This window comes from Oryctolagus cuniculus, chromosome 1, assembly GCF_051225735.1.
Source record: "Oryctolagus cuniculus isolate XC-2025 breed Fujian yellow rabbit chromosome 1, ASM5122573v1, whole genome shotgun sequence".
Taxonomy (NCBI): Eukaryota; Metazoa; Chordata; class Mammalia; order Lagomorpha; family Leporidae; genus Oryctolagus; species Oryctolagus cuniculus.
In genome coordinates this window covers 139,661,878-139,685,229 of record NC_142867.1, presented here as the reverse complement: position 1 = coordinate 139,685,229, position 23,352 = coordinate 139,661,878, and the positions used below count along the sequence as shown (strand labels likewise).

Below are 23,352 nucleotides of genomic sequence, written 5' to 3'. Positions count from 1 at the left end.
TCTGCTCATTTGGAATTAACTCAGAAGTGAACTATGTATGATCTTGGCGCTATTCTCTTTCCACTCTGAAGGTAAAACTCGTGGTAGATTGAGCTAGGAAGGACACGTGGAGTACCTCAAAATGCAGATCACTGCCATAACTTCAGCAAGACAAAAGTGCCCCCTCGCTCATGCCAGGTACCCATTTTCATGGCTCTTACTTACCACTTTTGTTCCTTTCCAGTGGGGTGGGTAGTTCCTGTTTCTCTTTCCCCCAAGCGGATTTCCACTCTGTGATTATATCCAAAAATCCTGTGCTCCTTCATGTGCAGAAACAAGTTATTTTTTTGAAAAAATTATTTATTTATTTGAAAGGCAGAAATACAGAAGCAAGGAGAGAGAGAGAGGGAGAGAGAGAGAGATATCTTCCATCTGCTGGTTCACTTACCAAATGGCTGCAATGGCCAGGGCTGGGCCAGGCCAAAGCCAGGAGCCAGTAGCTTCATCCAGGTCTCCCACGTGGGTGCAGGAGCCCAAGGACCTGGGCCATCTTCTACTGCTTTCCCAGGCCACAGCAGAGAGCTGAATCGGATGTGGAGCACCCAGGATCCGAACTGGCACCCATATGGGATGCCAGCACTGCAGGCCAGGGCTTTAACCCACTGTGCCACAGCGCTGGCCTGAAACAGGTTCTTGATTACAGAAGGGGCATCTGGCTCTACTGGCCATAGTTTACTGACCCCTGTGATGCAGCAGGTAGGAACATGGAGTCTGGAACTAGTTGGCTCTCGTGGTAACTGTCTTGTATCCTTCAGTATGAAGATCCTGGAAATGCCAGTGCCATTGAGCTTTGTGAGGGAGGGTATGGAAAGTGCTTGAGGACAGTGCCTGGCTCATAGCAGCCGCTCTGGATTTCAGCCGCTCTGGATTTCAGCCGTTACGGAAATAGGGTGCGTGCGGCTGTCAGGTTTACTCTCCTGCGCAGACTGAACTGGTGAGAGTCTCCAGTGGCAGTGCTGCTGGCCGACTGGCTGTGTTTGCAGGGAGAGGGCAGACCCTGGCGGCTCAGGGAGGTCTTGGCTGCCTCTGCTAAGTGACCCTGTAGCCTCTTCATCTTTAGTGATATAATGCTACATTAGCACTCCTCTTAGAAAATGGAGATGCAACTCAGAATCATCCCAGGTGACACTGGATTTTACAGAAATATAGCTATTGTAAATTTAATGTTGACAGGTAATGAATAGGGAGCTTCAAGAAAGTCACAGGAATTTTGTATTATCTTGTTCTGTTTTTTTTTTCTTTTTCCAAACTTTCTGAAGCTCCCTCCTATAAAGCACCCTTTAAAGATGTTAGCTGACTCTAATGTGTCTTGAAGGCATTTTGCAAAAATGATATTTATAGATCTAAGCAGCTTGTTAAATAATAAGAAGTAAGTAGGATGTAAACTTGAACCGCTTTTATGCTTCTTCAGGTGTTACCTTCAGTTGAACCTTTTATAATCTTTTTTCCCGATCTTTCATGTGTTAATAAGATCCAATAGCCATCTAATCACTTCTGGCTGTTAAAGAGAGAAAAAGAGCCCTTCGGTGTAGCCCAGTTTGAAACTCCTGTCTCATGTGCAGTCTAGAAGTATGCCTTCCTACTGTTTCTTGCCATGTTGCAGTAACAGATTTGCCTTTTGGCTTTCAGATAACTGGAAAACAGGACAAACATATTAATCAACTTTTTTCAGTCATTGGATTATAGGTAGGAGGGTCTCCAAAAAGTTCATGGAAATTATATATTGTGAAAAAGCTGTGTGCGCTTTTCAAATTTTTTCATACCAAAATATAAACTTATCTTTGAAAGTCATTGTCCATAAAATTTTTGAAATATCTTCATAGTGTAAGAATGTGATTCTGACAAAGAGTTAAACAAGAGAAGTCCTAAAAAATATCCCTGCAGCTTTCTGTCTACAGGCATTTTCTAGACGACAGTGCAAGAGAGAGGGATCCAGGCAGCGGGTGGCAGGCTCTCTGGAGCGGCTGGAGTGGGTTATGAGGGGTGTGATACAGGAAAGGAAGAGGAACACTGAGACTCGAACAGTGCTGGCTGACCTGATTTGGGCCAGGGGTGCGGCATAGTACCAATACTATGATTGAAAGATAGGTCATCAGTAAAAATCCTGCAGACATTTAAAAGATAATATGGCAATAGTATGAACAACTTTATGCCAGTAAATTCTCCAACTTTTAAGACATAGACCTACCAAGACTGACATTAGAAAAAGGAGAGAATCTGAATACTTGTGTACTTTTTAAAGAAGTTGGATCTGTAAGTCCGGATTTTCCCACAAAGAACACTCTGGGACCAGATGACTCACTGGTGAATTCTGTCAGCGTTTGAAAGAAGAAATACTGTCATTCCTACTTAAGTTCTTCAGAAATCAGAAGAGGAGAGAATACTTCCCTACTCAAGAGACCAGTATTATCTTCCAACAGAAGCAAACAGAGAGGTGGTGAGGAGAGAAATCTGTAGACAAATATCCCACAGGAAAGTAGATATGAAAATTCTTACCAAAATTTTATCACATCAAATTCAGTAAGACAAAAAAAGATCTCAGTTGTAACTCAGTCAATATAATTGACCTTATTAACAGAAAAAAGTGCTGCCATCTCAATATTTGGAGAAAAAGCATTTGACATAATTTGGTGTATTTCATGACTTAAAAAACAAAAAAAAACTTAATAAAATTAGAAACAGAAGGATGCTTCCTCAGCCCGTCAAAGGGCCTTTACATAATACCTATAACTTACATCTTTAACGATGGGAACAAGATATGAGTGTCCATTCTTAGCACTTCCATTCAGTATCGTACAGTAGGTTCCAGCCAGTTCAGGGAGGCAATATATAAGAATGATATACAACTATAGTTTTAATGATGTGTGATTATTTTAAAATATAGATGAGTGAAATTGACGTCTTTTCATTTGGTTATTTATAGTCCATGCCAATATTCCTGCTGAACTGCGGTCTTTTTACTTGTTGAACTCTTTATTTAGTGGAGCATTAAGCCTTTGACTATAATATAAATTTAAAATATGTTATCTCAAAAATTAAAAAGAGTGAGAGAGGGTAGGAGGGAAGTATCATTATATTCTTAGAATTGTATCTGTGACCTACATTGAATCTGTTCTCTTTATTAATATCACATTAACATGAGAATTGTTAAGAATTGTGTTGCAGTAATTAGCATGAATTTGCTGTGACCCTGAGAATGAATAAATTCCTTAAAAACCAAAGGGAATAAAAAAAGAAAGACAATAAAGAATTAAAATTCTGTATTCAGTGGTTGACAGTGTGGTGCTTGTGATCCTGGTATCCTGTGTTGGAGTCCTGGCCACTCTGCATCTGATCAGCTTCCTGCTGCTGCTCCTGGTAAGGCAGCAGGTGATGGCCTGAGTTCTTGGACCCCTGCTCCTCTGTGGGAGACCCAAATGGATTTTCTAGTTCCTGGCTTTGGCCTGGCCCAGACCTGCCTGTTGTAACCATTCAGGGAGTGAAGCAGCAGATGAAAAAATCTCTCTCTCTCTCTTTCTCTCTCTCTCTCTCTCTCTCTCTCTCTCTCTCTCTCTGTCTCTGTCAAATCAATAAATAAGTCTTTAAAAAAAAGGGCACAAAAGCTATTCACAGATAACATGTTCTTAAGGATTCTCTCAAAAGCACCATTATATGTGATTAGTGAGTTGAGCAGGGTCACTGGTTGCAAGGTCAGAATATAGAAGGAACTATTTCTGTGTACTAGCAATAAACATTGTAAAAGGGAGTTCAGAAAATTACTATCATTTACTAACCATGAAATATTTGGAAATAAATTGAACAAAATATATGCAAGATGTGTATGCCCCAAACTACTGAACATGGTTGAAAGAAATGAAAGAAGGCTTAAAGTAGTTACAGAAACATAAAATGTTCATGGGTCACATGGTATAATATTTTGAAGAAAACATTTATTTTTCCAAATTGATCAAATTCCTAGCAGCTTGTGTGTGTTTTGTGTGAGAGAGTGTGTGTGTGTGTGTGTGTGTGTGTGTAAAATGGCAAGATGGTAGTAAAATTGCAGTAGAAATGCAAAGAACGAGATTGGCTGAATTGTGTTGCCCAATTTCAAGCCTTGTTATAACAGAAATCAAGGCAACATGTTCCTGTTGTTAAGAGTGTGTGTGCAGAGCAGTGGAACTGAATAGAACTTCCTGAAGTAGAGTCACATGTACATGGTCAGGGACATGGCAGGAGAGGGGCTGGGGTCTGCTTTTACTCCCCTGTGCCTTCCCCTCTGAGGAGTGACAGACCTCCCTTGTCTAGGATTTACCTTGTCTCCCGCCCAGGAAATAGGAATGCCTGCAAGTTTGGAATTTTTAAAAAGCAAGTAAGCTTTTGAATCCAGTGTTATTTTCATCAGTTTGATAAATAATCATGCCTTGGCCATCCCAGAGGCTCTCCCTCACAAAGGAGCACTTGCAAGGGACTGTGACCCAGGTACACCTTCAGAAGAGACAGTCACAGCCTCACAGCCGCAGGGCGTGGAGCGCAGGCTGCCACCCGGGGCCATCGCCCACCCTCTCCTTTTTTCCCCCGTTTGAGTAGACAGCTGTGACTGCAGGCACGCCAGCCTGCCCTGGGAAGGGAAAGCTCTCCGCCCCCCTGGGTAGGTCCGCGGCTGCTTCACTCCTCTCTTCTCCCAGTCATCAGCTGCAGACTAGCAGGAGGTGTCGGGGTGAATCTGGAGGCAGCAGAGCCAGTGTAACCAGCTCTTTGTAAGCTCGGAGGGAGGCCCTGCCTCAGTGGTTTAGAATTGGGGTACTCGTTCTTGGTGCTCAAGTGGCATCAGAGCCTCCAGATTGGGACCACAGTTCAGGCCTGCTTAACCGTGAATACCATAACCATAGTTTTATTAACAGCGTTGTTAGGACAGATTCCATGAAGTGTTATTTTATGCCTCTAAATAAGCCATAAGCTTAATTGCTGCAGTCTGGATAGACGTTTATTTGTTGTACCATTTAAACCTCACTAACTAGTTTAATAGAACAGCCAAAAGCAATTTCGGATGTTATGTTACAAATGATCAATCTCTGTTGTTTCTAAGTTGAAACTAAAATAAAATGTGTATATGACATTATTGAAATTTAATTACGATAAAATAGGAGTTAATATGCCAGAACTTGGAGCTTATCCTTTAATTATCTATGTTAAAAATAGAACTGCCTAACTTACAGTGCCCCAATTCATGAGCAGTAAGCTTGTTTTGATAATGAAGAAAATGTCATTTTCCAAGTCAATCCTTACATTATACTTTTGGTTCTAAATAATAAAGGTCATTTGAAAATGGTTACTGTGTACCAAGTTAGCATTTGTTAGTTTAACATGAAAATTCTATTTTATGACTAAGAATAGCTTTTATATGAAAATATGTACATGTACATAGGCGTATTTAACCATTAAATATTGCTTGTCAGGGCAGTCATGGAAATGTCCTCTGTTCCAGTTTTTCTCAGATCTATTTCAGACCTAGGCATCTGTTACTATATTTATCTTTATCTTAATCAGCCCTTGCAGTGAGGTTTGGTTATTTTATTACAAGCAGCTGTGCAAAGCTTTTTCTTTTAAAAACGACATTCTTTTGTAGTGTGGCCATTCCTCACAGTTGACACGTCTCAGCAGCAAATGCCGAGCAAGTGAGCCGGAGGAAGTGCCCGACACCACTCTCTTCCATACCTTCGCAGAACTACTGTGCTGTCAGGGCAGTTTAGGTAGAAGGCATTACAAAGACGTGCCAGCAGAAGACAGAGTCAGTAACATGGGTTATTGCGCTTAGGTTATTTTGAACACGATGCTTCTTTCCTTCCACTGAGTTTGACTATTTTGAGGCCTGCTTACAATCTTGCCAACACTTAACTTAATCTGCTTTCATGCTGAGAGAAATCTAAACATATTAGTGTATATTTTTAGTGACTTTGTAAGATTATCAGACATCTAAAACCTCAAACCTGTGGCCCAAGTGGGAGCTTTGAGAATTTATAAGCCTTTTTAAGAACCTAAATTTAAACCTCATTCCAACCTCTGGGTGGCTGTTTGAAATGTTTTCAGTGCCAGGCTGTGAACACGTTCAGCTGACCTTGGAGCTTGTGGTCTGTGGCAGGCCCTAGGGCGGGACTTAGTTTGTTATTTCTTCCACCTCAAGCCTCAAAGGTAGATTACTCCCATATTAAAGATAGGCAAACTGAGCCTTAGAACCTCTTCTCAGGCCTCATAGGTAACTGAGAATATTTGATCCTTGGTCTATGGATTGCTCCATTCTATTGTTTAGAAGTTTTGTTCAAAGAAGAAAATAATCTTCACAGTGTAAACATTGTGTTGAAGGCACATAAATGGCTGCGACTCACGGCAGTTCTTTGTGTATTTACTGTATTGTATAATTTGCTATTTTTAGATCCCATCTTGAATGTTTATGTAATTTCATCTACTTGAAAGGCAGAGCAACAGAGAGACACAGAGGAACAAACACACACAGATCTTCCAAGTGCCTTCACAACCAGGACTGGGCCAGGCCAAAGCCAGGAGACTAGCACTCTCATCCCCGTCTCCCATATGGGCGGCAGAGACCCAAGCACTTGGGCCATTAGCAGGAGGCTGAATGGGAAGCGGAGTAGCCGGGACTTGAGTGGGCACTCTGACACGGGGCCTGCATGCTGCAGGTGGCGACTTACCCTGCGCTGCAGTGCTCGCCCTGATCCCCCGTTTCTTAGGGTTTCGAATTCATTCTTCTTTCTACTGCCACTGTCGTAATTCAGACTTCGGTTATCTGCTACTTGATCTAATCTAGCATCTTTGCCTAGACTCTGGGAATCTGTCCTCTCTTCAGTATGCTTCTGTGTGTGTGATTGCCAGGCTAATTTTAATTGAGACCTCCAGGTTCACGCGTTGCTTGCTAAGAGTTTGAGTTTGTTGCCAGCTCTGCCCCATCTATCTAGTAGCCACGCCCCCACTCGGCCAATTGAGGCTCCAGCTGTTTTTGAGAAGTCCTGTCTGTCCCAGTGCCCTCTCCCGTAGCCCTTTGTGCTGTTCCTCTTATTGTACCTAATGTTTTAGATCCCGAATTATACCTATCTAGGAAGCTCAGGGTCACAGAATAAGCTAATACACACCATCCGGGAATGCCCCTCCCACACTGCCATCTTCCCTGCATCTGATTGGTGTTCATGACAGTTTAAATTTACGTTATTAATGTGCTTTCTGTTAATTTATTGATGGGTAGATCTTTAAATATGCCAGAAAGGACATTAGTTTTATTTTCATTTTTATTGTTAGAAATACAGTTGTTTTCCCCTTTTTTAGCTTCCTTACTAGCCTTCTTATGTTAATCTCTTCTTACATATTTATAGTTTGTCTCCTTGAATCATGCTCTATTTCATATGATTAAAGTACAATTTGCATGCAGGAGCATTACTTGTCTTTGATATATAAGGATTCTCCTCTCTGCATAGTGAAGTAGTTAGACAACCTGGATGGACTAACCAGAAAAGAGGCTGTGAATGGTCATTCACAAGGAGCAGTCGGTGAAAGCCAGCTCTTCAGCAGACATGGAAGAAATCGGGCCCGAGCTGAGCAGAGCACTGGGGCGGCCAGGAGACCCAGCAAGCCAGAGCCCAAGAAGTAACGCTGGCAGCTTGGCTCTTCTTGGGGTTTCAGGCGTTGCCGCCAGATTGATCTCCTGCCTCCTCAGAGGTTCTGGGGAACATAACGTAATACAGAGGAAGATACCATTTATTAGCTTAACTTTTAGAAAATAAGCCATGTTGTATTGGTAAACATGAATCTCTGGTATCAGAATATCTGATAAATCTTCGAACGGTAATTATTTGTTGTCTTCATATTATACTGTGGAGAAAGCCCAGGTCTGTGTGTCCTGTTAAACCTGGGAATGGGAAATGGGAAATTAATTTTTCAAATTTCTCTTGAGTAGGAAGTTGCTTATCATGTGTAGTCTGAGGTTGAAGTGTGTTTATTAGACCCACACTTGCTTTTCATTTTGAATTTCTGAAAGATTGTAGAATCTCAGTGACCTTAATCATTCCAAGCAATGAAAGGACCTTGTTTAAGGAACTTTATGATACATTATTTTCTTCAGAGTAGTAGACTCTAGTCTGCTTTTTCAAGTTATAAATCATACGTTGAATTAAAAGGAAAAGATAAAAATTTAAATAAACCCACTAGTGTTAAAACTATTATACAAGCAGAATATTCCCTATTCTCATTAAGTGTACGTGTGTGCCAAGGTTACAGTAGTAAACTTGGCGAGGTTAAGAGATTTGTTGGGCACCTCCGTCTTAAAGGCCAGCATTCACAACTTTCTTTCTTTGTCCTAAGGGTTTCGTGATACCTTCATCCCAATTTAGTCATCACGTGCACGAATCTACCTCTAGCAGTGTCTTACTCTAATAGTGTACTTCAAGCACTTCTTTTGTTTTTATTTGTACTATCTGACTTCAGTAATCTGCGTGTCCCCTGCCTTTGTGCTCCTCCAGCCTGGTAGAGTTGGCACTCGCGGAGGAAAGCCACTGTCCCTGTTACCTTAGGGACAGAAGAGACGGCATGGCGATGAGTGTGTCAGACTCCCCATGACTGCCTCTGGAACTGAGTGAGTGGTGGGGGTCATGATCCCATTTCTGAAAGTTGATGTGGGAATTAAGTGCTTTTATAAAGACGTAGACCAGGGCCTGGTGCATGGAAAAACTAGGTCAGTGTCCCCTTCTTGCTGTGTATCCAGGCACTACTATTACTATATTGCTACTCCTTGATCACGTATAAAAATTTTAAAAAATGACATCTGCTTTTTCCTTCCAAAAAAACTAAGTACAGAGGGGGAAAAAAGGTAAAGAAATACTGATTGGGAGGTAGATGGAGCTCCTCCGTAGCTGCTGCAGCCGCACTAAACACAAAGGACCATTTACTTAGAGAGTGGACTTTGAAGGGTCTGGAATAGCAAAAACGTGAACTCCTTAGTGTGCAGTCATTTACATTTGCCCTGAGATGCCCAAGCCTGCGGATGTTCAGGCCTCTTACATGTGGATTTGCAGAGGACACAGCACGTCCTGCATGCTGTGAATCCTCTCTGGATGACTCGTGCCACCCGATCACACGTGAGTGCTGTGTGAGTGGTGACTGCGCTGGGCTTGGTGAGTAATGAGAAGAAGAAAGAAGTCGGTACATGTTCAGTGCAGTCACATTTGGGTTTTCCCTAATAGTTTTGATTCTTGGCTGATCCAGCGGATCTGGAACTGGAACTTGCAGATACAGACTTGACTGTCAAAGCAGTTCGAAGGGGCACTGTGGATTATTCTGTGCTTGATGAATATAAGAATTTTTTTTAAAAGATTTATTTGTTTATGTGAAAGAGTTACACACACACACAGGGAGAGAGAGAGAGAGAGAGGTCTTCCATCCTCTGGTTCACTCCCCAATTGGCTACAACGGCCAGAGCTGCGCAAATCTGAAGCCAGGAGCCAGCAGATTCCTCTGGGTCTTCCCAAGCAGGTGCAGGGCCCAAGGACTTGGGCCATCTTCTGCTTTCCCAGGCCATAGCACAGAGCTGGATCAGAAGTGGAGCAGCCGGGACTTGAACCGGTGCCCATAGGGGATGCCGGCACTGCAGGTGGTGGCTTTACCTGCTACACCATGGCACCAGCCCCTGTGAGTAGAGGAATTTATCTGCAGAGCTGTGAACAGATTGCTTGGGAGTGAGAGAACATTCAGGGAGAGCCGCCTGCGTCCTGGCACACACGTCACCTTTGCCTGTCACTCCCATTTCCTTTACAGGCTCTCTGCGAGCTTCTATCAGTGGAAGCCTCAGCTTTGAGCTTGTCTAGTGAATCCTTATCACCACGGTTGACTTGTGTTTACCGTTCTCTAATGACCTCTCTCAGAAACCCAGCTCTTTCATAAGTAGTAATTCCCAAAATGACTGAATTGCCTGTGAGTATTCACACTACATAAACGCACAGTACAGATGCAGATTTTACCCTGGTTCCCTCTGATTTGCAGAAAGATCTGAGAGGAGTCGAAACTTCTTCACTGGAGAAGACACTGGGAGAGAAGAATCATCCCACTGTTGTGGGCCTTACCAGAACATTGCTGCTATACCCACTCACTGGCAAGGAGAGGACATGCACAGACTAGACATGGTGGCAAGATCATTCTGTCTTCTGTACATAATAGAAAAGGAAATCAAGAATCACAGAGGTGAAAGGTCATCCTGTGGGTTACACCGCTCTCCTGCCACAGGCAAGCACCCTGGTGACTTCTCTCTATACTGAGCACATTATCAGGCTGTTCATGAGTGATTTCTTCTTTATAGCTGGCATTTACTTGTATTCATAGCAGCTAGAAGGAATATATGTATGTTTGTAATATAGCAATCCTCTAGAGCAGGGGTGGATGTATGGTGTAAGAGTGTTCTAGAGCAGGGGTTGTTCATGTGATGTGAGCGTGTTTTAGAGCAGGGGTGTGGACGTGTGGTGTGAGTGTTCTAGAACGGGTTGTTCATGTGATGTGAGCGTGTTCTAGAGCAGGGGTGTGGATGCGTGGTGTGAGAGTGCTGTAGAGCAGGGGTGTGGACATGATGTGAGCGTGTTCTAGAGCAGGGGTGTGGACGTGTAAGGTTAGAATGTTCTAGAGCAGGGGTATGGGCATGTGGTGTGAGTGTGTTCTAGAGCAGGGGCATGGGAGTGTGGTGTGAGCATGTTCTAGAGCAGGGATATGGGCGTGTGGTTTGAGTCTGTTCTAGAGCAGGGTGTGGATGTGTGGTGTGGGTGTTCTAGAATAGGGGTTGTTCATGTGATGTGAGCGTGTTCTAGAGCAGGGTGTGGACATGTGTGAGTGTTCTAGAGCAGGGGTATGGACTGTGACATGAGCGTGTTCTAGAGCAGGGATGTGGACATGTGGTGTGAGAATGCTATAGAGCAGGGGTGTGGACATGATGTGAGCATGTTCTAGAGCAGGGGTGTGGGCATGTGGTGTGAGCATGTTCTAGAGCAGGGGTGTGGACGTGTGATGTGAGCATGTTCTAGAGCAGAGGTGTGGACGTGTGAGGTGACTGTTCTAGAGCAGGGGTGTGGACAAGTGGTGTGAGAGTGCTGTAGAGCAGGGGTGTGGACGTGTGATGTGAGCGTGTTCTAGAGCAGGGGTGTGGACATGTGGTGTGAGAGTGCTGTAGAGCAGGGGTGTGGATGTGATATGAGCATGTTCTAGAGCAGGGGTGTGGACGTGTGGTGTGAGCGCGTTCTAGAGCAGGGGTATGGACATGTGACGTGAGCATGTTCTAGAGCAGGGGTGTGGACATGTGGTGTGAGAGTGCTATAGAGCAGGGGTGTGGACGTGTGATGTGAGCGTGTTCTAGAGCAGGGTGTGGACGTGTGAGGTGACTGTTCTAGAGCAGGGTCCCCATCCCCATTTGAGTGGAAAGTAGCAGACTCTTGGGCAGTCACACACTGGTAGAGGCTTGTCTTGGGGGTGACTGTTCCTCAGTGGTTGGAGGGTTTAGATGATTCATCAGCTACTTAAAACTTGAGAAATTCTTGTGTTTAATGAGCTTTTAAATACAGATGCTGTTTTTCTGAGGGAAGAAATCATAATGAACATGTTTTCAACATTTCTTAGAGGTTTCTAATTAGTTGCCTTAGCAATAGAATAAGAAGGTTATTCAGAATGCTGAGTTGCTACAGACATGTAGCAGAGACCAAAATACTCTATGTGACTTTAGAATTAAAAGCTAGCAGAATGCCACAGTAAGCCAGTAAGGTTAGGCTGCAGGCAGCTCTCTGGGGATGCTACGGCTTACCTGTGTCCCTGTGCAAGTGGTGAAGGGCGGTTCTGTTGTGCTGACCCTCACACAGAACCTCAGTGTTGTGTGTGTCGAATAGGACAGTGGCCTTTCGGGCCCTTGGCAGCTTAGTGTGGGAGAGGAGTGTTCCAGAGGAGTAGAGAAGCGAGCCTGCGCCCCTGGGCAAGCTGCGACAGATGCGTGCTGAGTGGGTGAGGCAGGTGTGCGCCCAGGTGGGCTCCCTGTGACAGGGCGGCCTTCACAGCCTGGCTGCCCTCACAGCGGGCGGCCAGTCCCCACACAGCTCCACTGCCCTCCCACATTTGGCCTGGGGACTGCGCATTTTTCTTTTTCTGTTTTTTTTTTTTTTTTCTTTCTAAAAGAAGAAGTTAGTGGAGAATACAACTTTCCAGTAACTGTTGAATTTTTCCTTTTTAAAATTAAAGTCTTTTGTTTAAGGTTAAGATACATAGTTGAAAAAATACATTTTGAACGTGGCTTTTAAGTTCACTTTCATCTATTATATTCATAATCCGGAGCAAAGGTATAAAGGGTATTTGAGCATGCTTTTAATGTATCTCTTATACTGTTGATCTTATGTTACTGCTACAAAAAAAAAAAAAAAAAAAATCTCCTGAACAAACAGCTTTTGTGTAATCAGCTGAAAGAACAGCCGCAGGGGTGAGGTTACAGGAAAGGGGCTTGACAGATGATTTGTGGGATATTGTTTCCTATGTTGTCCCAGCGTCGCTGTGGCTCTGCTATTCCTAGAGCTGCCTCCTTCAGAACTCCTCGCCTGTGCTGAGAAACACTGCATTGTGCCCTGGATTCTGCTTGTCTCTTACGGCATTTATCTGAAACTATGCATGACCAGCATCAAAGTTTTGTCACACTGGTGACTGTGAGCAAATAATGCCAGCATGCTAACCTGCTGGTGGTGACTTGTCTGTAGGTAACCGCATTTGAATGTGAAACAATAAGGACAAAAGCTAGCGCTATAGAAAGTCTTCAAAAAGTTCATGGAAAATGCATATTTTTAAAAAAGTGTGAATTGCAAAATTCTTCTGTACCAACATAAACTTTTAGTTCCATTTTATGCAGACTTCCTGAAGTCCCCTCACAGGAGTCAGAGGTGATCCAGTATAAGGCTGGCCTGCCGGCTCTTGTAAATTTCTTTTGTTGCAGCCCAAAGCCCATCCAGGCATGGAGGCTGCATTTCCACTCCCCTAGGGCCACCTCCCTTGCTGAGGCCAGCTTTGTGTCGCACCTGTCAGGCTGAGCCTCCGCTGTCAAAGGCCCAACATGGTCAGGCGCCTGTGCTTCCATTCTCACGTTTCTTATAATGGTAGCCATTTTTAGAAAGAAGGGATTTATGTACTTTGTTTTGAGACACTGTAATTTGGCTCCTTAGAGACAGAAATAATAATGAAAGTTTAAGCACTTAAAAATCCAAGCCTGATACAAGGCAGTTAATTGAAGAATTGGTTTTTTTTAGCTATAGGTTACCCATAGGCAAAAGAGTAAACTTAAGTTTGTTATCTCTCATCATGTGAGTAAATGAACAAAAGTGGATCACAGACCTAAATATGAAACCTAAAAACAAACTCTACAACAAAATAAAGAGAAAAAAATCTTTGTCTAAGATTTCTTGGATAAGATATAAAGAGCATGATCCATACAAGAATAGCATGATAATTTTGAACTTCATTGAACTTAAGAATGTCTTGTCAAAAGACACTGTTAAGAGGCTGAAAAGACAGGCCCTAGACTGGGAGAAAATGGGTATAAATCACATGTCTGAGAAAGGAGTTGTATTTGGAATATGGAAAGAGTACTCAAGAGAAAGAAGATGACCCTGCACCCCATGGGAGACCAGGAAAAGCACCTGGCTCCTGGCTCCTGCCATCGGATCAGCGCGGTGCGCCGGCCACAGCGCGCCGGCCGCGGCGGCCATTGGAGGGTGAACCAACGGCAAAGGAAGACCTTTCTGTTTCTCTCTCTCACTGTCCACTCTGCCTGTCAAAAAAAAAAAAAAAAAAAAAAGAAAGAGAGAAAGAAGATGATATAACCTAATTAAAAATAGTTGAGAGAGTTAGTCCTTACTGCAGAAAGATGTGAACATGGCAGATAAGCACATAAGAAGATGCCCAGTGTGACTGGGGAAATATGAGTGAGCAGCATCTGGCACAGTGGGGTCAAGTCTCATCTCTGCTCATGATTCCACCTTCCGGCTAATATGCGTCCTGCAAGACAGCAGGCGATGGCTCAAGTACTTGGATCACTTGGATCTCAGCCGATTGGCTTTGGCTTTGGTCCAGCCAAACCTTGGCTGTTGGGGGCAACTGGGGAGTGGACTACTGGCTCTATGTTCCCTCCCTGTCTCTCTCTACCTCTCTCTGCCTTTCAAGTAAAATAAAAATAAAAGCAAATAGAAATGTAAAGAACACCCCAGTGAGAGACTACTAAACACTGATTAGAATGGCACAACTTAAAGAGCTACAACAAGTATTAGTGGGGGATGCAGAGCACCTGGAACTTTCCTACGTGCCGTGTGGGATTGTAAAATGTCACAAGCGATCTGTGAAATAGTTTGAGGGGTGAATGTTGTAGGACACAGGGTTGAGCAGCTGCGTGGGCTGCCCATACGCATATCAGAGTGTCTGACATCAAGTCCTGACTCTGTGTCCCATTCAGCTCCCTGCTGATGGAGGCAGCAGGTGGTGACCCATGTGCTTGACTCCTGCCACCCGCATGGGAGACCTGGATGGAGTTCTAGGCGCCTGGCTTTGGCCTGCTTGGTCCACGGCTGTTGTGGGCCTTTGGGGAGTAAGCCAGTACGTGGACGATTCTCTCTCTGTCTCTCTCTCTGCCTTTCAAATAAATGAATCTTTTTTTAAAAAGTTTGACATTTCCTTAAAAAAGTTAAATGTATGTCTAACATATGACTCAAATCGTAAGACTTGTTAGCGGTTTATATATTCCTAACACATGTAATTTTCACAGCTGCATAGATAACTCCTTCATTTTTCCCCATTCTGTAGATGTGCTATAATCCATTAAATTCATCGCCTGTTGATAGACATCTGACCTGCTTTCATCTTTGATTATTTCACATAATGTCACAGTGAAAGCCCTTGTGTGCCTAAGTTAGTTCACATTTTTATCAGTCTGGATTCCTCGAAGTAAAGTAGCTGACGTAAAGGGCAGGTACTCCTGGGTCTTGCCTCACCTTTCCCCCAGGGGTTGTAACATTTCGCCCTCCTTAGACCCTTGCTGATAGAACACTACAGTTGGGATACATGGTAGTTTGGCAGATGAGCAAGGGCATCTTAAGGCTGGAGAGCTTGCATCTCTACTTATCAGCAAGATTGATAGTTCTCATGTGTCTAAAGGCCATGTGATTTTTAGAAAGATGTGTTTATTTATTTATTTGAAAGACAGAGCCACAGATGGGATTGGGTGAGGGACAGGAGCTCTAGGGGAGAGAGATCTTCCATCTGCTGGCTCACTCCCCAAGTGACCACAACAGCTAGGTCTAGGCCAGGCCAAAGCTAGGAACCAAGAACTCCATCTTGGTCTCCTACCTGAGTTGGCAGGGACCCAAGCACTTGGACCTTCTGCCACTGCCTTCCCAGGCACTTTTGTGGGGCACTGGATCAGAAGTGGAGTAGCTGAGACTGAAGCCGGCACCCTGATATGGGATGCTGGTGTTGCAAGCGCCAGCTTCACCTGCTGTGCCACAACATTGTCCCCCAGCCGTTTGACTTTTTTAATTGGTTGTTCATAGCATTTGCCCTTCTTTCCTTTTTAAACAAGTTTTCAAATCTCATTTTTTTTTACAGTTTATTACATAGTAAGAATTTGTTGAGGGCGGGTGCTATGGTCTAGTGGGTAAAACTGCTGCCTGCAGTGCCGGCATTCTGTATGGGCACTGGTTTGAATCCCAGCTGTGCCACTTCCAACCTAGCTCTCTGCTATGGCCTGGCAAAGCAGTGGAAGATGGCTCAAGTCCTTGGACCTCTGCACTCGTGTGGGTGACCTGGAAGAAGCTCCTGGCTCCTGGCTTTGGATCAGCCCAGCTCCGACCATTGCAGATATTTGGGGAGTGAACCAGCCAGTGGAAGATGTCTCTCCCCCCCCCCCCCCACCTCTGTAACTCTTCCTTTCACATAAATAAATACATACTTTAAAAAATAGAATTAGCTCTTGATCTGTGATTTTTGTCCAATTAGAAATATTTTTTCTTCCTACTTTTGATCTCTTTTTGATTTTTGCTTGATAGGAGTTTTTTAATTAATAAGAATTGTTAATTTCTTTTTATCTGTGGATGAATGTTAGAGGCTAGATCCTCGGTGAAGGTGGTTCTGATGGGCCCACTCATCTGCCTTGGTGCTTAGCCAGTGTGACAGGATAACCGCCAGCACTGCCAGGAGACTCAGCCGCTGCCCAGTGCCCTCCGTCCTCTGCACTGGCACAGGGTGGGCAGCACACGGGCAGAGGCCACTGTGTAAGTGTTGGTGATACCTCTGCGCTGTGCACTAGGAGGCGGTGGGACTCACAGGACGGGCCGGACAGCTGGGTGGGAGCTGTAGGTGTAGTCAGCCAGCTCCATTCCCCTGGCACTTTTTTTTTTTCTTTTTTAACACCAGCTTTCTGCTTGTATTTATGTAATATCTTTTTCTTTATATCCTTCCTTCTTTCCTCTGCTCCCTTTCTTCCTTGGTCCCAAGGTTTCCAGAATCAAATACTTTCAATTTATTGTTATTTTTCTTCTTCTCCTCCCTCCTCTTTCTTTTTTCTTTGTTCTTTCTTCTTCCTTTACAATCTAAGACTTCGCAGAACTAATGCATTGCCAAGGTGGTTCCAAGATTCAGGTTTTTCTGAAAGTATAGTTTGCATCAGTTTCAGAACCCAGAAGGAAATAGGAAGGATTGAGCACCATTCATTGAAATGATCATCTTGACTAAAGCAATGCAGCTGTCTAGGAAAGCCGCCCTGGGACGGGACAGGGAAGCCACATACTTGTGGCCCCTGGAACTCTGTGGGTGGAAGCAGCCCCAGAGCCCATGCTGACTTAGATACACCATATTGAAAAATCTCTTTTACTCTGTTCTTGGCTTTAGTACAAAATTGGCTGTTGTTACAGTTCTTTGTTTTGAGAGAAAACTTCTCAGAAATACTCGAAAAATGTTAAGTTAAAAGCAGAACATAAAAAAATAGCTATTTCATGTTCAGTATTTTCCTTTTCCCCACAGAGATGCTTTTTTAACCTCAGGTTTCTCCTGTGTCTTGTTATCATGATAGATCACTTTGTGAAATCAAATTTATAATACACATGCATTTAGTCTTTATGATTTCAACTCACTTGAATAAGTTGTTGCTGCCAGGTAGGCAGGCAGAAACATCATTCTAGAAATGCTTATTTGTGCCTTTATGTTCTTAGTGTTTGTTAGGCATCCTGTGAAACCCTGAAGCCAGCATCCCAGCATCCCAGCAGAAGGGATCCGTAACATGGCGACAGTAATGACAGTAGGTGACCCAAGGCTTGGTGCTGGGGATGCAGCTAGGACTCACTCTCAGCTGGAGAAAAGATTCCTCCTCCCTCTGAGCCCAGTGGTGTGCGGAATGAGAAAGGGGCATGATGAGATACAACCTGGGTAGAGGGAGAGGCTGAGTGAAGAAAACCTTGGGAAATGGAGAGAGGATCTGCTACCTGGGAGTGTGTGAGGACAGAGAGGAGACCAGGGGTAGGGTCCAGTGCCGGGGGAAAACCCTGTCGGGACACAGAGGTAGCCATCTTTCAGGCCTTCCTTGATGGGGCTGGACTCGGAGGAGCACATCGGAGGGTGCTGGTTTTCTGCCACAGTGCTGTGCTGTGCAGGTGGAGGAGCAAGGAAGGTAAGAGGACAGCAGCTTGCATTGTTGAATTTGCCAGTTGTAGGTGTGTGCGGTAGAGATGAAGGGGGTGGCAGGGTGACGGATAAGACAAGTTGACAGCTAAGGGCGCAGGTCGAAATGTGGCTGATGTGTTGCGGCCTGGCGAGACAGGCTGCATGGGATTGTGGGAGAAGGGAAGCAGCTGCAGCCGCCATGCAGAAAGCTCAGCTCTCTGTGGTTCACAGCGGGCGGACGCGGGAGGAGCAGGCAGTGCTGGCATGGTTCTGCTGGAGCTGCCAGCCTCAGTGCAGGCTGGGCTTTAATGTCCTTTCAGGCAGCTTTTCTCCAACACTCTGGTCTCCTAGGACTCACTGGACTTCTACTTTAGAACAGCAGTTTTCCTTTGTCCTCCATATCTGTTCTCTTATGTTTATTTGCGGACCTTCTAACTTCTTCATGTGCACTTGGTACCTTTTTTTGCAAGTATTTTACCTTTAGCACGAGTTCTGTCTTTAGCCACGTTTCTTTCCTTGACCCAATTTCTAAATCTTTTATTAGTTCTGTTGGCCCTCAGCACTTTTCATAGCTCAGTGGTGTAGCTTTTCATTTCAGTCTCTTGCTCCAGCATCGTCTCTTTGAGTCCCTTGCATTGATGTCTTGCCCGTCCAACTTGTTTGCTGGTGAGAACTCTCGTGGGAGCTCTCCTTCAGTTGTCACATTAGGCTGCCTTACACACAGGGCAGTGTCCAGCGTGCCAGGGCCTCTGCTTTTTTCAGGGGGAGGAGTGGACAAGCTGACGTGGTTTGATGGCATCACTGCCATGTCTTCTCTCTTGCACGTGGCTTTAGCATGAGCCACTGTCCATGCTGTACTTCTGTCCCACGGTGAGTGGGCTTCAGGGGGTGGACTCCGTATTGTTGTGTAGGGTTTTGGGCTGGAGGCAGTCCATGGTGCAGCTTCATATACGTTCTTTCCCACTCTTACCTCCACCTGGCTAGGCTTTCTCTAGTTTCCCATGAGATATACCCTGGGCTTGATGTCTTTCCCAGCCTGGGACACGGGCCTGGAATCTGAGGACAGCAAGTCTCTGGCGGTCCCTTTGCTCCTGTCCTCCACCTTCTGCAGCTGTTTACACTGTTGCCAGCATGGACTGGGAGAATGGGGACAAGCCTTGAGTGTGCGCACTGTGTGTGTGTGTGTCAGGGGACAGGACAAGGGCGTGGTTGTCTGTAGTGCAGGGTAGGAGAGCCGAAGCTGGGTCAGCTGTCCAGGCCCCACAGGCCCTGACTTGAGGCCTCTGTTTCCCTTTATGTAGAGGGTGAAGATAGTCCCCACAGCACAGGGGAGGGAAGGATTAAATGAGGTCCTATTTATAAGTCAGGTGGCACTAGAGTTGACTCCCCTCAACAGGTGTCAGCTCCAGGAACTGGCCTTTCACAGACCTCTCACTTTCCTGCTGAGCTCCCCTGGTCTTGCTGAGCGTGTCTCATTGATTTTCACTTTGGCCTTATATTTCAGTACCTGCTTCATCGTTGGGGATGATTGGTGATCAAGGATCATGGTATTCTCTCCCTTCTTTCTCCAGCTTTCCTTGTCAGATAAAAACCAGAACCCAAATGACCATGTCCACATTCTATGGGACTGCCTGATGGGAAGAGGAGCCTTGTTCCTCAGAAAGGGGTTTGATTTTTAAGTTTCTCAGTGGCTACTTTCACACCCTTTTTTCTTGCGGTGGGCAGAGGGGCTCTGCTGGCACTGACACTTCTCCAGGCTTTGCCCACTGGCCACCTTCGGTGATTATGTCATGAGATGTTCCCCTTCTCTTTCTCTTTGTGCTTTTTGCCGCACATCTCATCCCTCCCCCGCTGGATTTTCAGTTAGCTTTCATTGATTTTCATGGATTTCAAGGGGGTTTAGGAATTAGATGTGAGCTAAATACCCTAGAAAAATCTGAAATATATATTTCAAATTTGTAATCAATGAATTTTATGTTTTCAGTGTTTAAGGAGTTTTCTGTTGAAAATACAGTATGAGTCAGTTTTAATCTCTGCATCCCAAATACATTTTCAGAGGGACACCTTGCTGAGTCCAGTGTTGACCTGAGCTCTATTTTGTGTCGTGACGTGGAGACTTTCGTTGTTCTGCTAGGATAGCAGTAATCAGTGCCTATTGTGCCCCTAAATTCTCTTCACCTGTTCCTCTGGAGCAGGGGGAGACCCAGGGTCTCCCACCGGGAGCCTTCTATTAGTGAGTGTAAAGGGATGCCGTGGCTGCCCTGTCTTTCTCATCGTTAGCCACATGCTCAACAGCGTCTGCAAGAAGCTGCTTGTGCAATGCTGGTGGGAAGGAGAGAGAGTCAACATGGAGACAGGTTGATTTCAAATATGATTTACCTCCCACTGGGCCTTAAAGTAGTTTGAAATCTGAAACTCTAAAATCTATGTAAAAACATGTTTATTAAACCTGCAGCTTAAGTTTCTATTCATTTATGAGCAAACTGAGTAGGAAGCCTGCAGGTGGCCAGTGTTGTGGGGTTTCCCCAGCATTTTATTATGATGGTGTTGGCCAATGTTATTTTAGCTGATTTGCTATTAATACAGTGTCTCTCCTTATCCTTGGGGGCTGTGTTCCAAGGTTCCCAGTAGACTGCTGAAACAGCATATGGCACTGTAACCAACCTTACATTTAGCAGGTGTTTTCCTATACATGCACACCTCTGGTGAAGTTTAATTTCTAAATCAGATACAGGAAGAGATATACCAGAAATAATGACTAATAAAAGGGAACGGCTATAGCACTAGACTGTAATGAAAGTTAGATGGATGTGGAGACTGGCTCAGCTGCCGTGAGATGTGCATGCAGCGAGGGTGCTGTCCTGGGCTCAGAGGAGCAGCGCCGTGTTCGGGGTGGCAACATAAAGGTCTGGCTTGTTTATTGCTGGGATTTTCTGTGAATGTTTTCAGGCTGCAGCTGACCACAGGTGACTGAATCCAAGGAACGCACAACTGAGGATGAGGGCGTGACCTCTGTACTACACGGCGAACATCTTCTAGTACATCTTGAGTGATTTGTGCAAGCTAGCCAAATGAACCTGCAAGGAAAGGCTACACTGATACTGTGAAATGTTGAGTATCTTGTCACTTGCTGGGTTAGAGGAGCGTTTAATTGTTTTATAGTATGTTTTCTTCTTCTTTTTGTTGAGGCTGGGAGAAGGTTGCTTTTTTTTCCCCCACTGTTTCTCTTGAGAAATGGCTTACAGTTTTGAAAAACTGAGTAGATGTTGGATATATTTTATAAAAATTTGTTTCCAGTAAGTTAAAGTTGCTTCATCTTGCTTGGCTGTGCTCTGAAGAATGCCTCATCCCACTTTGTTAGTGGGAAACAGCTGTACTAGTTCCCCGAGTAACAGAATCTTACGTTTTACAAAATGTTTGTTGATTTTCTGTTCACCTTTGGAAGTTCTAGTCACTGTCAGATATCATGGTTGCTTTAGTTCTTGTGTTTTCTGTTGAAAGGTGCCTTGTTTTGTTTTGTTTTGTTTTTAGTGGGCTGCTGCACACCAGCTGAGCCAGGGGACTCAGAACATGCGGGCCAGGCACAGTGCTGTGAGTGCCGATGGTCAGTTTCCCATCCATGCTGCCAGCCTTCTGTTGCAGCACTAGCCCAGAGAAGCATAGGATGAGGTAGAGATGGGCAGGACAGAGCCCAGAGAGGGAGCAGGCAGACCCTCGGCAGCCCTGGAAGGGAGCGCTGGCGTTCAGCTGGCCGCCCGGGGGGGAGCCCTGAGGCATCTTTGTCTCCAGTGGCGGTTCCTCCGGGAACTGTGTGATTCTGCTTTGAAGCTTTCTGCCCCCGTTACTGTCTAATGGCAGAGGAGGGGGTAGTAATCCACTCTTCCTTTTGTTCTAGTTACCCCGTTATATTCTCTCTCAGTTTTGTTCTGACTGAAGCCTCAAGGGAAACTTATTTAAGGGTTCTAAACTGCTCCAGTCCCTGGAGTTGAAGGCAGCTGGCGACTGGAAAGCAGGAGAGCTGTAGAGTCAGGATGAGGTAACCCAGCACTGCTGTACTACTGCGTGTGGAGTCAGGATGAGTTAACCCAGCACTGCTGTACTACTGCGTGTGGAGTCAGGATGAGTTAACCCAGCACTGCTGTACTACTGCGTGTGGAGTCAGGATGAGTTAACCCAGCACTGCTGTACTACTGCGTGTGGAGTCAGGATGAGTTAACCCAGCACTGCTGTACTACTGCGTGTGGAGTCAGGATGAGTTAACCCAGCACTGCTGTACTACTGCGTGGGAATGGGGCGACTGCTTGCCTGTCTGTGTCTCTGCTTGTCTAGTTTCTGATGAGCACAATAATGGTAGTGGCCTGGTAGGATTGTTGTAAACATTGTAAGGATAATGTGTTACATTTTATAGTATGTAACAGTTTCCTAATAAATGGTGGTTATCTATTAACAGTGGTGCTACTGTACTGGAATTTTCAAATTTTCATCATGTGGCCTATTTTTGTTAAGGAAAATAAATATTTCTGTCTTCATGTTATCTTTAGGTAACATCAAATGGGTTTATGTATTATTTCTTTTTATCACAAATATTTTATTGTCCGTGTGATAACACATAGGCTGTGAAAAGTACTTACCCAGATGTTTTGTGTTCAAAGCTGAGAGAAGACATCTGGATTGGGGAGGATTTTCCACTTACATCTTAAACCCTTTATTAGAATTCTCATTATTGAGAACTTCAGAGTTCAGTTTATGAGTAACAACCAGAGTGCCTACTCTACTTTTTTTTTTTTTTTTTTTTTTTTTTTTTTTTTTTGAGAGACATAGGAAAAAGAGTCAGAGATTTCCTACACAATGGTTCACTTCTCAGATACCCAGATGGCTAGGGATGGGCTGAAGATAGGAGCTGGGAGTGCAGCCGGGGCTTCCCACATAGGTGGTAAGAACCCAGTTGCTGTGCCCTCGTCACCACTGCTCAGGGTCTGCATTAGCAGGAAGCTGGAGTCAGGAGCTGGTGCTGGGTAGGAAGCCAAGGTTCTCCTATATGAGATGTGGGTGTCTAAATGCTAGGCTAAATGCCGTTGGTTCTCAGTCAGTCCCTTCTAGAAATGCCAGGAAAACTGTGATGTGCGGGTGTCATTTCCTCCTGACTGAAGGTGGCAAGTGCACTGTGTTTCCTGTGATGAGCTTTCCAATAGGCTATCTGCCATAGTCTCCTTTCCCTTTTCAATTGTATGTTCTACTCACCTTCTCCTGGACCTGGGGAGAGTGAGAGGTAATTTTGAACTTTGGGGAACTAATCTCAGTGTCTTCTAGGAAGACTGCTCTCTGGTAGAAGAAAGGTGGGTGGAAGGGATGCCCCTTGGGTTCTGCTGCCGGTTGTTCTTTGTCCGTGTGGTGGTCAGTGTCTGGCATGGCCACCTGCTGCTTACACCATGTGACCTGCCCCCAGACAGGAGGCTGGACGTGCTGACACACGTGGCAGGAGCTCCCCCCCACCCTCTCAGGTAGTTGCTGAAAGACAGTGGCCCCTGGCCTGTGCCTGTCTCTTGAATCCAGTGAGGCTGAGTCCAGATGGGGACATTTATCATTAGGGATAATGAAACTGTCTTTTTGTAACACAGTAGTTGC

The 23,352-nt window shown here is 44.8% G+C and overlaps 1 protein-coding gene across 11 annotated transcripts in view; it reads left to right on the top strand.

Moving 5' to 3' along the window:
* The window catches only part of AUH (AU RNA binding methylglutaconyl-CoA hydratase), a 162,584-nt gene that overhangs the window by 117,841 nt on the left and 21,391 nt on the right, over positions 1–23,352 (top strand). For 4 of the 11 annotated variants that reach the window (XM_089316013.1, XM_089316010.1, XM_017342355.4 and 1 more), the window contains one exon: positions 10,060–10,299. The exons of the other annotated variants lie outside the window; for them this stretch is intronic. In XM_089316013.1, the coding sequence (XP_089172139.1) occupies positions 10,060–10,299 (240 nt within the window). The remainder of the gene's footprint in view (positions 1–10,059; positions 10,300–23,352) is intronic. 11 annotated transcript variants of the gene reach the window in all.